This window comes from Salmo salar, chromosome ssa12, assembly GCF_905237065.1.
Source record: "Salmo salar chromosome ssa12, Ssal_v3.1, whole genome shotgun sequence".
NCBI classification, from domain to species: Eukaryota; Metazoa; Chordata; class Actinopteri; order Salmoniformes; family Salmonidae; genus Salmo; species Salmo salar.
Window position 1 is genome coordinate 4,215,495 of NC_059453.1, and position 17,006 is coordinate 4,232,500.

Genomic DNA, 17,006 nt, shown 5'->3' on the forward strand with positions numbered 1-17,006 from the left:
TGATGTGGTACCGATCAACTACAACCAGCTAACTACTGATGATGATGTGGTACCGATCAACTACAACCAACTAACTACTGATGATGTGGTACCGATCAACAACAACCAGCTAACTACTGATGATGATGTGGTACCGATCAACTACAACAGCTAACTACTGATGATGTGGTACCGATCAACTACAACCAACTAACTACTGATGATGTGGTACCGATCAACTACAACCAACCAGCTAACTACTGATGATGTGGTACCGATCAACTACAACCAACCAGCTAACTACTGATGATGTGGTACCGATCAACTACAACCAGCTAACTACTGATGATGTGGTACCGATCAACTACAACCAACCAGCTAACTACTGATGATGTGGAACCGATCAACTACAACCAACCAGCTAACTACTGATGATGTGGTACCGATCAACTACAACCAGCTAACTACTGATGATGTGGTACCGATCAACTACAACCAGCTAACTACTGATGATATGGTACCGATCAACTACAACCAACCAAATAACTACTGATGATGTGGTACCGATCAACTACAACCAGCTAACTACTGATGATATGGTACCGATCAACTACAACCAACCAAATAACTACTGATGATGTGGTACCGATCAACTACAACCAGCTAACTACTGATGATGTGGTACCGATCAACTACAACCAACTAACTACTGATGATGTGGTACCGATCAACTACAACCAACCAGCTAACTACTGATGATGTGGTACCGATCAACTACAACCAACCAGCTAACTACTGATGATGTGGAACCGATCAACTACAACCAACCAGCTAACTACTGATGATGTGGTACCGATCAACTACAACCAGCTAACTACTGATGATGTGGTACCGATCAACTACAACCACGCTAACTACTGATGATGTGGTACCGATCAACTACAACCAACCAACTAACTACTGATGATGTGGTACCGATCAACTACAACCAGCTAACTACTGATGATGTGGTACCGATCAACTACAACCAACCAAATAACTACTGATGATGTGGTACCGATCAACTACAACCAACTAACTACTGATGATGTGGTACCGATCAACTACAACCAACCAGCTAACTACTGATGATGTGGTACCCGATCAACTACAACCAACCAGCTAACTACTGATGATGTGGTACCGATCAACTACAACCAACCAGCTAACTACTGATGATGTGGTACCGATCAACTACAACCAACCAGCTAACTACTGATGATGTGGTACCGATCAACTACAACCAACCAGCTAACTACTGATGATGTGGTACCGATCAACTACAACCAACCAGCTAACTACTGATGATGTGGTACCGATCAACTACAACCAACCAGCTAACTACTGATGATGTGGTACCGATCAACTACAACCAACCAGCTAACTACTGATGATGTGGTACCGATCAACTACAACCAACCAGCTAACTACTGATGATGTGGTACCGATCAACTACAACCAACCAGCTAACTAACTTGATGATGTGGTACCGATCAACTACAACCAACGCTAACTACTGATGATGTGGTACCGATCAACTACAACCAACCAGCTAACTACTGATGATGTGGTATCGATCAACTACAACCAGCTAACTACTGATGATGTGGTACCGATCAACTACAACCAGCTAACTACTGATGATGTGGTACCGATCAACTACAACCAGCTAACTACTGATGATGTGGTACCGATCAACTACAACCAGCTAACTACTGATGATGTGGTACCGATCAACTACAACCAGCTAACTACTGATGATGTGGTACCGATCAACTACAACCAGCTAACTACTGATGATGTGGTACCGATCAACTACAACCAGCTAACTACTGATGATGTGGTATCGATCAACTACAACCAGCTAACTACTGATGATGTGGTACCGATCAACTACAACCAACCAGCTAACTACTGATGATGTGGTACCGATCAACTACAACCAACCAGCTAACTACTGATGATGTGGTACCGATCAACTACAACCAACCAGCTAACTACTGATGATGTGGTACCGATCAACTACAACCAACCAGCTAACTACTGATGATGTGGTACCGATCAACTACAACCAGCTAACTACTGATGATGTGGTACCGATCAACTACAACCAACTAACTACTGATGATGTGGTACCGATCAACTACAACCAGCTAACTACTGATGATGTGGTACCGATCAACTACAACCAGCTAACTACTGATGATGAGGTACCGATCAACTACAACCAACTAACTACTGATGATGTGGTACCGATCAACTACAACCAGCTAACTACTGATGATGTGGTACCGATCAACTACAACCAGCTAACTACTGATGATGTGGTACCGATCAACTACAACCAGCTAACTACTGATGATGAGGTACCGATCAACTACAACCAGCTAACTACTGATGATGTGGTACCGATCAACTACAACCAGCTAACTACTGATGATGTGGTACCGATCAACTACAACCAGCTAACTACTGATGATGTGGTACCGATCAACTACAACCAGCTAACTACTGATGATATGGTACCGATCAACTACAACCAACCAAATAACTACTGATGATGTGGTACCGATCAACTACAACCAGCTAACTACTGATGATATGGTACCGATCAACTACAACCAACCAAATAACTACTGATGATGTGGTACCGATCAACTACAACTAACTACTGATGATGTGGTACCGATCAACTACAACCAACCAGCTAACTACTGATTATGTGGTACCGATCAACTACAACCAACCAGCTAACTACTGATGATGTGGTACCGATCAACTACAACCAACCAGCTAACTACTGATGATGTGGTACCGATCAACTACAACCAACCAGCTAACTACTGATGATGTGGTACCGATCAACTACAACCAACCAGCTAACTACTGATGATGTGGTACCGATCAACTACAACCAACCAGCTAACTACTGATGATGTGGTACCGATCAACTACAACCAACCAGCTAACTACTGATGATGTGGTACCGATCAACTACAACCAGCTAACTACTGATGATGTGGTACCGATCAACTACAACCAACCAGCTAACTACTGATGATGTGGTACCGATCAACTACAACCAACCAGCTAACTACTGATGATGTGGTACCGATCAACTACAACCAGCTAACTACTGATGATGTGGTACCGATCAACTACAACCAACTAACTACTGATGATGTGGTACCGATCAACTACAACCAACTAACTACTGATGATGTGGTACCGATCAACTACAACCAGCTAACTACTGATGATGTGGTACCGATCAACTACAACCAACCAACTAACTACTGATGATGTGGTACCGATCAACTACAACCAGCTAACTACTGATGATGTGGTACCAATCAACTACAACCAGCTAACTACTGATGATGTGGTACCGATCAACTACAACCAACCAGCTAACTACTGATGATGTGGTACCGATCAACTACAACTAACTACTGATGATGTGGTACCAATCAACTACAACCAGCTAACTACTGATGATGTGGTACCGATCAACTACAACCAACCAGCTAACTACTGATGATGTGGTACCGATCAACTACAACCAACTAACTACTGATGATGTGGTACCGATCAACTACAACCAGCTAACTACTGATGATGTGGTACCGATCAACTACAACCAGCTAACTACTGATGATGTGGTACCGATCAACTACAACCAGCTAACTACTGATGATGAGGTACCGATCAACTACAACCAGCTAACTACTGATGATGTGGTACCGATCAACTACAACCAACCAGCTAACTACTGATGATGTGGTACCGATCAACTACAACCAACCAGCTAACTACTGATGATGTGGTACCGATCAACTACAACCAACTAACTACTGATGATGTGGTACCGATAAACTACAACCAACCAACTAACTACTGATGATGTGGTACCGATCAACTACAACCAACCAGCTAACTACTGATGATATGGTACCTATCAACTACAACCAGCTAACTACTGATGATGTGGTACCGATCAACTACAACCAGCTAACTACTGATGATGTGGTACCGATCAACTACAACCAACCAGCTAACTACTGATGATGTGGTACCGATCAACTACAACCAGCTAACTACTGATGATGTGGTACCGATCAACTACAACCAGCTAACTACTGATGATGATGTGGTACCGATCAACAACAACCAGCTAACTACTGATGATGATGTGGTACCGATCAACTACAACAGCTAACTACTGATGATGTGGTACCGATCAACCACAACCAACTAACTACTGATGATGTGGTACCGATCAACTAAAACCAACTAACTACTGATGATGTGGTACTGATCAACTACAACCAGCTAACTACTGATGATGTGGTACCGATCAACTACAACCAGCTAACTACTGATGATGTGGTACCGATCAACTACAACCAACTAACTACTGATGATGTGGTACCGATCAACTACAACCAACCAGCTAACTACTGATGATGTGGTACCGATCAACTACAACCAGCTAACTATTGATGATGTGGTACCGATCAACTACAACCAACTAACTACTGATGATGTGGTACCGATCAACTACAACCAGCTAACTACTGATGATGTGGTACCGATCAACTACAACCAACCAGCTAACTACTGATGATGTGGTACCGATCAACTACAACCAACCAGCTAACTACTGATGATGTGGTACCGATCAACTACAACCAACCAGCTAACTACTGATGATGTGGTACCTATCAACTACAACCAACTAACTACTGATGATGTGGTACCGATCAACTACAACCAACTAACTACTGATGATGTGGTACCGATCAACTACAACCAACCAACTAACTACTGATGATGTGGTACCGATCAACTACAACCAGCTAACTACTGATGATGTGGTACCGATCAACTACAACCAACTAACTACTGATGATGTGGTACCGATCAACTACAACCATCTAACTACTGATGATGTGGTACCGATCAACTACAACCAACCAACTAACTACTGATGATGTGGTACCGATCAACTACAACCAGCTAACTACTGATGATGTGGTACCGATCAACTACAACCAACTAACTACTGATGATGTGGTACCGATCAACTACAACCAACTAACTACTGATGATGTGGTACCGATCAACTACAACCAACCAGCTAACTACTGATGATGTGGTACCGATCAACTACAACCAACTAACTACTGATGATGTGGTACCGATCAACTACAACCAACCAGCTAACTACTGATGATGTGGTACCGATCAACTACAACCAGCTAACTACTGATGATGTGGTACCGATCAACTACAACCAGCTAACTACTGATGATGTGGTACCGATCAACTACAACCAGCTAACTACTGATGATGTGGTACCGATCAACTACAACCAGCTAACTACTGATGATGTGGTGCCGATCAACTACAACCAACTAACTACTGATGATGTGGTACCGATCAACTACAACCAACTAACTACTGATGATGTGGTACCGATCAACTACAACCAACTAACTACTGATGATGTGGTACCGATCAACTACAACCAACCAGCTAACTACTGATGATGTGGTACCGATCAACTACAACCAACTAACTACTGATGATGTGGTACCGATCAACTACAACCAACCAACTAACTACTGATGATGTGGTACCGATCAACTACAACCAACCAACTAACTACTGATGTGGTACCGATCAACTACAACCAGCTAACTACTGATGATGTGGTACCGATCAACTACAACCAACTAACTACTGATGATGTGGTACCGATCAACTACAACCAGCTAACTACTGATGATGATGTGGTACCGATCAACTACAACCAGCTAACTACTGATGATGTGGTACCGATCAACTACAACCAGCTAACTACTGATGATGTGGTACCGATCAACTACAACCAGCTAACTACTGATGATGTGGTGCCGATCAACTACAACCAACTAACTACTGATGATGTGGTACCGATCAACTACAACCAACTAACTACTGATGATGTGGTACCGATCAACTACAACCAACCAGCTAACTACTGATGATGTGGTACCGATCAACTACAACCAACTAACTACTGATGATGTGGTACCGATCAACTACAACCAACCAACTAACTACTGATGATGTGGTACCGATCAACTACAACCAACCAACTAACTACTGATGTGGTACCGATCAACTACAACCAGCTAACTACTGATGATGTGGTACCGATCAACTACAACCAACTAACTACTGATGATGTGGTACCGATCAACTACAACCAGCTAACTACTGATGATGTGGTACCGATCAACTACAACCAGCTAACTACTGATGATGTGGTACCGATCAACTACAACCAACCAGCTAACTACTGATGATGTGGTACCGATCAACTACAACCAGCTAACTACTGATGATGTGGTACCGATCAACTACAACCAGCTAACTACTGATGATGTGGTGCCGATCAACTACAACCAACTAACTACTGATGATGTGGTACCGATCAACTACAACCAACTAACTACTGATGATGTGGTACCGATCAACTACAACCAGCTAACTACTGATGATGTGGTACCGATCAACTACAACCAACTAACTACTGATGATGTGGTACCGATCAACTACAACCAGCTAACTACTGATGATGTGGTACCGATCAACTACAACCAACCAGCTAACTACTGATGATGTGGTACCGATCAACTACAACCAGCTAACTACTGATGATGTGGTACCGATCAACTACAACCAACTAACTACTGATGATGTGGTACCGATCAACTACAACCAGCTAACTACTGATGATGTGGTACCGATCAACTACAACCAGCTAACTACTGATGATGTGGTACCGATCAACTACAACCAGCTAACTACTGATGATGTGGAACCGATCAACTACAACCAACCAGCTAACTACTGATGATGTGGTACCGATCAACTACAACCAGCTAACTACTGATGATGTGGTACCGATCAACTACAACCAACTAACTACTGATGATGTGGTACCGATCAACTACAACCAGCTAACTACTGATGATGTGGTACCGATCAACTACAACCAACCAACTAACTACTGATGATGTGGTACCGATCAACTACAACCAGCTAACTACTGATGATGTGGTACCGATCAACTACAACCAGCTAACTACTGATGATGTGGTACCGATCAACTACAACCAGCTAACTACTGATGATGTGGTACCGATCAACTACAACCAACCAGCTAACTACTGATGATGTGGTACCGATCAACTACAACCAACCAGCTAACTACTGATGATGTGGTACCGATCAACTACAACCAGCTAACTACTGATGATGTGGTACCTATCAACTACAACCAGCTAACTACTGATGATGTGGTACCGATCAACTACAACCAGCTAACTACTGATGATGTGGTACCGATCAACTACAACCAGCTAACTACTGATGATGTGGTACCGATCAACTACAACCAACTAACTACTGATGATGTGGTACCGATCAACTACAACCAGCTAACTACTGATGACCAACAGAGACTACACACCAGACAGATCAGAGATCTTATCAGACTCCATCACAGCACTACAGAAGGGAAGAGGAAGAGAAAGAAAGTGCAAACAACCTTCCCTTTCCTACTGTATGTTTATCTGTGTGTTGCCTGGATCTCCTTTAAAACAAAGATAATGTCAAGTCTAGAGCTCTCCCAACTCTAAGGGTTCTACAACAAAGATATTATAAACACAGGAGATATCGCACCATTTGATTTTTATAACCAAAGACATAAACATGAAATATATCTCTAAAGGTGATGGTCGGTATAACAAAGATATTATAAAGAGTAGAGATATCTCACAATGTGAAGGTCTCATTCCAGGTGGGGTTCAGGTTACACTTGATGGTCTTGGTCTTCTGCTTGGTGTCACTCTTGGGGTCGGGGATGAGTTTGAGCTTCACGTAGGGGTCAGACAGACCGTTAGGGTCCATGGGGACCAGGTTACAAGCCTCCTGGACTGGAAAGCGGAGGAGTAAGGGGAGGAAAGGAGGGAGAGGGGGAGGGAGGAAAGGAGGGAGAGGGGGACAATAGAAGATAAATAGTTCAATTGTCAAACTCAACAGCTCTCTCTCTCTCGACCGCAACACCTGTCTCTCTCTCTCTCTCTCTACCGCAACAGCTCTCTCTCTCTAGCTCAACAGCTCTCTCTCTAGCTCAACAGCTCTCTCTCTCTCTCTAGCTCAACAGCTCTCTCTCTACCGCAACAGCTCTCTCTCTCTACCGCAACAGCTCTCTCTCTCTCTCTAGCTCAACAGCTCTCTCCATCTCAACAGCTCTCTCTCTACCGCAACAGCGCTCTCTCTCCCTCTCTAGCTCAACAGCTCTCTCTCTCTCTAGCTCAACAGTTCTCGCTCTCTCTAGCTCAACAGCTCTCGCTCTCTCTAGCTCAACAGCTCTCTCTCTCTCTCTAGCTCATCAGCTCTCTCTCTAGCTCAACAGCTCTCTCTCTCTCTCTCTCTCTCTCTAGCTCAACAGCTCAACAGCTCTCTCTCTCTCTCTCTACCACAACAGTTCTCTCTCTCTAGCTCAACATCTCTCTCTCTCTAGCTCATCAGCTCTCTCTCTCTCTAGCTCAACAGCTCTCTCTCTCTACCACAACAGCTCTCTCTCTCTAGCTCAACAGCTCTCCCTCTCTCTAGCTCAACAGCTCTCCCTCTCTCTAGCTCAACAGCTCTCCCTCTCCAGCTCAACAGCTCTCCCTCTCCAGCTCAACAGCTCTCCCTCTCTACCTCAACAGCTCTCTCTCTCTACCACAACAGCTCTCTCTCTCTAGCTCAACAGCTCTCTCTCTTTAGCTCAACAGCTCTCTCTCTCTAGCTCAACAGCTCTCTCTCTAGATCAACAGCTCAACAGCCCTCTCCCTCTCTCTCTAGATCAACAGCTCTCTCTCTCTAGCTCAACAGCTCTCTCTCTCTAGCTCAACAGCTCTCTCTCTCTCTAGCTCAACAGCTCTCTCTCTCTCTCTAGCTCAACAGCTCTCTCTAGCTCAACAGCTCTCTCTCTAGCTCAACAGCTCTCTCTCTCTACCACAACAGCTCTCTCTCTCTACCACAACAGCTCTCTCTCTCTCTAGCTCAACAGCTCTCCCTCTCCAGTTCAACAGCTCTCCCTCTCTACCTCAACAGCTCTCTCTCTCTAGCTCAACAGCTCTCTCTCTTTAGCTCAACAGCTCTCTCTCTAGCTCAACAGCTCTCTCTCTAGATCAACAGCTCAACAGCCCTCTCCCTCTCTCTCTAGATCAACAGCTCTCTCTCTCTAGCTCAACAGCTCTCTCTCTCTAGCTCAACAGCTCTCTCTCTCTCTAGCTCAACAGCTCTCTCTCTCTCTCTCTAGCTCAACAGCTCTCTTTCTCTAGCTCAACAGCTCTCTCTAGTGCAACAGCTCTCCCGCAACAGCTCTCCCTCTCTAGCTCAACAGCTCTCCCTCTCTAGCTCAACAGCTCTCTCTCTCTAGCTCAACAGCTCTCTCTCTAGCTCAACAGCTCTCTCTCTCTAGCTCAACAGCTCTCTCTCTCTCTAGCTCAACAGCTCTCTCTCTCTCTAGCTCAACAGCTCTCTCTCTCTCGCTCTAGCTCAACAGCTCTCTCTAGCGCAACAGCTCTCTCTCTAGCTCAACAGCTCTCTCTCTAGCTCAACAGCTCTCTCTCTAGCTCAACAGCTCTCTCTCTCTCTAGCTCAACAGCTCTCTCTCTCTCTCTAGCTCAACAGCTCTCTAGCGCAACAGCTCTCCCTCTCTAGCTCAACAGCTCTCTCTCTCTCTCTCTCTCTCTCTCTCAAACTGTAATTCAAATGAAATGAACTGTCTACTGAGAGAGAGGAGAGAGGAAGGAGACAGGAAGGAGAGAGGGCTGCTCAATGAGAGTGATTGAAGAAAACATTAATCTCTGTTTGTATATCTGACAGGTTGAATAAAACCACCAGCAGGGGAATTTAAAATCAATAAACAATTTAGCCCAAAACACAATCCAGAACCAGTACATCTGTCCACTACTGCTGTTCAGAGATCAGTAATCAGTAATCAGTCTACAGGCCAGGGTACAGTAACACAGCAGGCCAGGGTACAGTAACACAGCAGGCCAGGGTACAGTAACACAGCAGGCCAGGGTACAGTAACACAGCAGGCCAGGGTACAGTAACACAGCAGGCCAGGGTACAGTAACACAGCAGGCCAGGGTACAGTAACACAGTAACACAGTAGGCCAGGGTACAGCAACACAGTAACACAGCTGGCCAGGGTACAGCAACACAGTAAAACAGCATCTCTCTACCGCAACAGCTCTCTCTCTCTCTCCCTCTCTCTACCGCAACAGCTCTCTCTCTCTCTCCCTCTCTCTACCGCAACAGCTCTCTCTCTCTCTCCCTCTCTCTACCGCAACAGCTCTCTCTCGCTACCGCAACGGCTCTCTCTCTAGCTCAACAGCTCTCTGCCTCTCTATCTCAACAGCTCTCTCTACCGCAACAGCTCTCTCTCTCTAGCTCAACAGCTCTCTCTAGATCAACAGCTCTCTCTAGATCAACAGCTCTCTCTCTCTCTCTAGCTCAACAGCTCTCTCTCTACCGCAACATCTCTCTCTCTAGCTCAACAGCTCTCTCTAGATCAACAGCTCTCTCTCTCTCTCTCTAGCTCAACAGCTCTCTCTCTCTAGCTCAACAGCTCTCTCTCTCTAGATCAACAGCTCTCTCTCTCTAGATCAACAGCTCTCTCTCTCTAGATCAACAGCTCTCTCTCTCTAGATCAACAGCTCTCTCTCTCTAGCTCAACAGCTCTCTCTCTAGCTCAACAGCTCTCTCTCTAGCTCAACAGCTCTCTAGCTCTCTAGCTCAACAGCTCTCTCTCTCTAGCTCAACAGCTCTCTCTCTCTAGCTCAACAGCTCTGTCTCTCTAGCTCAACAGCTCTCTCTCTCTCTAGATCAGCAGCTCTCTCTCTCTCTAGATCAACAGCTCTCTCTCTCTAGCTCAACAGCTCTCTCTCTAGCTCAACAGCTCTCTCTCTCTCTAGATCACCAGCTCTCTCTCTAGCTCAACAGCTCTCTCTCTAGCTCAAAAGCTCTCTCTCTAGCTCAAAAGCTCTCTCTCTCTCTAGATCACCTGCTCTCTCTCTCTCTAGATCACCAGCTCTCTCTCTCTCTCTCTCTAGCTCAACAGCTCTCTCTCTAGCTCAACATCTCTCTCTCTCTAGATCAACAGCTCTCTCTCTCTAGATCAACAGCTCTCTCTCTAGATCAACAGCTCTCTCTCTCCATCTAGCTCAACAGCTCTCTCTAGCTCAACAGCTCTCTCTCTCTAGCTCAACAGCTCTCTCTCTAGCTCAACAGCTCTCTCTCTCTCTAGCTCAACAGCTCTCTCACTCTCTAGCTCAATAGCTCTCTCTCTCTCTCTAGCTCAACAGCGCTCTCTCTCTCTCTAGCTCAACAGCTCTCTCTCTCTCTCTCTCTCTCTAGCTCAACAGCTCTCTCTCTCTCTAGCTCAACAGCTCTCTCTCTCTCTCTAGCTCAACAGCTCTCTCTCTCTCTCCATCTCAACAGCTCTCTCTCTACCGCAACAGCGCTCTCTCTCCCTCTCTAGCTCAACAGCTCTCTCTCTCTCTAGCTCAACAGTTCTTGCTCTCTCTAGCTCAACAGCTCTCGCTCTCTCTAGCTCAACAGCTCTCTCTCTCTCTCTAGCTCATCAGCTCTCTCTCTAGCTCAACAGCTCTCTCTCTCTCTCTCTCTCTAGCTCAACAGCTCAACAGCTCTCTCTCTCTCTCTCTACCACAACAGTTCTCTCTCTCTCTAGCTCAACAGCTCTCTCTCTCTAGCTCATCAGCTCTCTCTCTCTCTAGCTCAACAGCTCTCTCTCTCTACCACAACAGCTCTCTCTCTCTAGCTCAACAGCTCTCTCTCTCTAGCTCAACAGCTCTCCCTCTCTCTAGCTCAACAGCTCTCCCTCTCCAGCTCAACAGCTCTCCCTCTCCAGCTCAACAGCTCTCCCTCTCTACCTCAACAGCTCTCTCTCTCTACCACAACAGCTCTCTCTCTCTAGCTCAACAGCTCTCTCTCTTTAGCTCAACAGCTCTCTCTCTCTAGCTCAACAGCTCTCTCTCTAGATCAACAGCTCAACAGCCCTCTCCCTCTCTCTCTAGATCAACAGCTCTCTCTCTCTAGCTCAACAGCTCTCTCTCTCTAGCTCAACAGCTCTCTCTCTCTCTAGCTCAACAGCTCTCTCTCTCTCTCTAGCTCAACAGCTCTCTCTAGCTCAACAGCTCTCTCTCTAGCTCAACAGCTCTCTCTCTCTACCACAACAGCTCTCTCTCTCTACCACAACAGCTCTCTCTCTCTCTAGCTCAACAGCTCTCCCTCTCCAGTTCAACAGCTCTCCCTCTCTACCTCAACAGCTCTCTCTCTCTAGCTCAACAGCTCTCTCTCTTTAGCTCAACAGCTCTCTCTCTAGCTCAACAGCTCTCTCTCTAGATCAACAGCTCAACAGCCCTCTCCCTCTCTCTCTAGATCAACAGCTCTCTCTCTCTAGCTCAACAGCTCTCTCTCTCTAGCTCAACAGCTCTCTCTCTCTCTAGCTCAACAGCTCTCTCTCTCTCTCTCTAGCTCAACAGCTCTCTCTAGCGCAACAGCTCTCTCTCTAGCTCAACAGCTCTCCCTCTCTAGCTCAACAGCTCTCTCTCTCTAGCTCAACAGCTCTCTCTCTAGCTCAACAGCTCTCTCTCTCTAGCTCAACAGCTCTCTCTCTCTCTAGCTCAACAGCTCTCTCTCTCTCTAGCTCAACAGCTCTCTCTCTCTCTCTCGCTCTAGCTCAACAGCTCTCTCTAGCGCAACAGCTCTCTCTCTAGCTCAACAGCTCTCTCTCTAGCTCAACAGCTCTCTCTCTAGCTCAACAGCTCTCTCTCTCTCTAGCTCAACAGCTCTCTCTCTCTCTCTAGCTCAACAGCTCTCTAGCGCAACAGCTCTCCCTCTCTAGCTCAACAGCTCTCTCTCTCTCTCTCTCTCTCTCTCTCAAACTGTAATTCAAATGAAATGAACTGTCTACTGAGAGAGAGGAGAGAGGAAGGAGACAGGAAGGAGAGAGGGCTGCTCAATGAGAGTGATTGAAGAAAACATTAATCTCTGTTTGTATATCTGACAGGTTGAATAAAACCACCAGCAGGGGAATTTAAAATCAATAAACAATTTAGCCCAAAACACAATCCAGAACCAGTACATCTGTCCACTACTGCTGTTCAGAGATCAGTAATCAGTAATCAGTCTACAGGCCAGGGTACAGTAACACAGCAGGCCAGGGTACAGTAACACAGCAGGCCAGGGTACAGTAACACAGCAGGCCAGGGTACAGTAACACAGCAGGCCAGGGTACAGTAACACAGCAGGCCAGGGTACAGTAACACAGCAGGCCAGGGTACAGTAACACAGTAACACAGTAGGCCAGGGTACAGCAACACAGTAACACAGCTGGCCAGGGTACAGCAACACAGTAAAACAGCATCTCTCTACCGCAACAGCTCTCTCTCTCTCTCCCTCTCTCTACCGCAACAGCTCTCTCTCTCTCTCCCTCTCTCTACCGCAACAGCTCTCTCTCTCTCTCCCTCTCTCTACCGCAACAGCTCTCTCTCGCTACCGCAACGGCTCTCTCTCTAGCTCAACAGCTCTCTGCCTCTCTATCTCAACAGCTCTCTCTACCGCAACAGCTCTCTCTCTCTAGCTCAACAGCTCTCTCTAGATCAACAGCTCTCTCTAGATCAACAGCTCTCTCTCTCTCTCTAGCTCAACAGCTCTCTCTCTACCGCAACATCTCTCTCTCTAGCTCAACAGCTCTCTCTAGATCAACAGCTCTCTCTCTCTCTCTCTCTAGCTCAACAGCTCTCTCTCTCTAGCTCAACAGCTCTCTCTCTCTAGCTCAACAGCTCTCTCTCTCTAGATCAACAGCTCTCTCTCTCTAGATCAACAGCTCTCTCTCTCTAGATCAACAGCTCTCTCTCTCTAGCTCAACAGCTCTCTCTCTCTAGCTCAACAGCTCTCTCTCTAGCTCAACAGCTCTCTCTCTAGCTCAACAGCTCTCTAGCTCTCTAGCTCAACAGCTCTCTCTCTCTAGCTCAACAGCTCTCTCTCTCTAGCTCAACAGCTCTGTCTCTCTAGCTCAACAGCTCTCTCTCTCTAGATCAGCAGCTCTCTCTCTCTCTAGATCAACAGCTCTCTCTCTTTTCTAGCTCAACAGCTCTCTCTCTCTCTAGATCACCAGCTCTCTCTCTAGCTCAACAGCTCTCTCTCTAGCTCAAAAGCTCTCTCTCTAGCTCAAAAGCTCTCTCTCTCTCTAGATCACCTGCTCTCTCTCTCTCTAGATCACCAGCTCTCTCTCTCTCTCTCTCTAGCTCAACAGCTCTCTCTCTAGCTCAACATCTCTCTCTCTCTAGATCAACAGCTCTCTCTCTCTAGATCAACAGCTCTCTCTCTAGATCAACAGCTCTCTCTCTCCATCTAGCTCAACAGCTCTCTCTAGCTCAACAGCTCTCTCTCTCTAGCTCAACAGCTCTCTCTCTAGCTCAACAGCTCTCTCTCTCTCTAGCTCAACAGCTCTCTCACTCTCTAGCTCAATAGCTCTCTCTCTCTCTCTAGCTCAACAGCGCTCTCTCTCTCTCTAGCTCAACAGCTCTCTCTCTCTCTCTCTCTCTCTCTCTAGCTCAACAGCTCTCTCTCTCTCTAGCTCAACAGCTCTCTCTCTCTCTCTAGCTCAACAGCTCTCTCTCTCTCTCTAGCTCAACAGCTCTCTCTCTCTAGCTCAACAGCTCTCTCTCTCTCTAGCTCAACAGCTCTGTCTCTCTCTAGCTCAACAGCTCTCTCTCTCTCTAGCTCAACAGCTCTCTCTCTCTCTAGCTCAACAGCTCTCTCTCTCTCTAGCTCAACAGCTCTCTCTCTCTCTAGCTCAACAGCTCTCTCTCTCTCTAGCTCAACAGCTCTCTCTCTCTAGCTCAACAGCTCTCTCTCTCTAGATCAACAGCTATATAGCTCTCTATCCTGAACAGGTCTCTCTCTGCCCCCCCTCTCTTTCCCTGAACAGCTCTCTCTCCCTCTCTAAACAGCTCTTTCTATCTCTACTTGGTTCTGAATGCTCCATTAGTTAACACTTACCACCAGTTTAGTTGGTCAGTACAGAACAATCAATTCTCTGGGTGAGCCGAGTGTTCCGGAGATGTGGGTCAATCGTTGGGTCATTGAACAAATAATGGACTTTCCAGTTCCGCCCCATCACGCACGCACGCACGCACGCGCACACGCACACACACACGCACACACACACGCACACACACACACACACACACACACACACACAGCTCCGAACAAGACTCAGGTCTCCAGTTTAAAGCCCCACCCTGCTTGTTAATTCCTCAGGGTCTAAGACATTGTGGGAGGGAGGGGTGCTGAGGTGACATATGGAATTGTTTAAGATGGTCATACCATAGATCAGTTAGCTGAATTGTAGGACCCCTTTAGGTACACCCCCCCCCGAAAATATATAGATAAATCATAGATTTAGGCCTTTACGACTATAGCCCATAGAAACACATTCAGAAATGGCAAAAAGAACAGTCAAAAAAACAAAACAAATGTATCATAAGAAACAAGTAAGTGTCTGTCCTAATCTAGGAGAAATATTTAACCCTTTTTCTGGGTCGGCACAAAACTACCTTTATACTTCCATTCCATAAAAATTAAAAAACGGTACTGGTTACCTTCAGACGAGTCCTGTGACACTTGTGGAGTTCGTACGTGTGTGTGTGTGTGTGTGTGTGTGTGTGTGTGTGTGTGTGTGTGTGTGTGTGTGTGTGTGTGTGTGTGTGTGTGTGTGGGGGGGGATTCTGGGGGGCCACACTGTTCATGAAAGTCTCCCCTTTCCACAGTGGCCTCCCATTAGTTTGTAGCCCAAACGGTTCGGACGCTACCAAACAAAAGTTGGCACGTGGACGGTACAGACTTCAGATGAGTCTCCTGACACCTGTGGGGGTCGTAGAGCTAAACGGAGAACACGGTCCTGTGGGGGTCGTAGAGCTAAATGGAGAACTGTGGGGGTCGTAGAGCTAAACGGAGAACACAGTCCTGTGGGGGTCGTAGAGCTAAATGGAGAACTGTGGGGGTCGTAGAGCTAAACGGAGAACACGGTCCTGTGGGGGTCGTAGAGCTAAATGGAGAACTGTGGGGGTCGTAGAGCTAAACGGAGAACACGGTCCTGTGGGGGTCGTAGAGCTAAATGGAGAACTGTGGGGGTCGTAGAGCTAAACTGAGAACACGGTCCTGTGGGGGTCGTAGAGCTAAACAGAGAACACGGTCCTGTGGGGGTCGTAGAGCTAAATGGAGAACTGTGGGGGTCGTAGAGCTAAACAGAGAACACGGTCCTGTGGGGGTCGTAGAGCTAAATGGAGAACTGTGGGGGTCGTAGAGCTAAACGGAGAACACGGTCCTGTGGGGGTCGTAGAGCTAAATGGAAAACTGTGGGGGTCGTAGAGCTAAACGGAGAACACGGTCCTGTGGGGGTCGTAGAGCTAAACAGAGAACACGGTCCTGTGGGGGTCGTAGAGCTAAATGGAGAACTGTGGGGGTCGTAGAGCTAAACGGAGAACACGGTCCTGTGGGGGTCGTAGAGCTAAATGGAGAACTGTGGGGGTCGTAGAGCTAAACGGAAAACACGGTCCTGTGGGGGTCGTAGAGCTAAATGGAGAACTGTGGGGGTCGTAGAGCTAAACGGAGAACACGGTCCTGTGGGGGTCGTAGAGCTAAACAGAGAACACGGTCCTGTGGGGGTCGTAGAGCTAAATGGAGAACTGTGGGGGTCGTAGAGCTAAACGGAAAACACGGTCCTGTGGGGGTCGTAGAGCTAAATGGAGAACTGTGGGGGTCGTAGAGCTAAACTGAGAACACGGTCCTGTGGGGGTCGTAGAGCTAAACAGAGAACACGGTCCTGTGGGGGTCGTAGAGCT

At 46.7% G+C, this 17,006-nt stretch overlaps 1 protein-coding gene across 2 annotated transcripts in view; it reads right to left on the minus strand.

Annotated features, from left to right (window-relative positions):
- LOC106595901 (protein kinase C beta type) overlaps positions 1-17,006 on the minus strand; it is a 152,775-nt gene that overhangs the window by 77,375 nt on the left and 58,394 nt on the right. For both annotated transcript variants that reach the window (XM_045690504.1, XM_045690505.1), the window contains exon 6: positions 7,850-8,006. In XM_045690504.1, the coding sequence (XP_045546460.1) occupies positions 7,850-8,006 (157 nt within the window). The remainder of the gene's footprint in view (positions 1-7,849; positions 8,007-17,006) is intronic.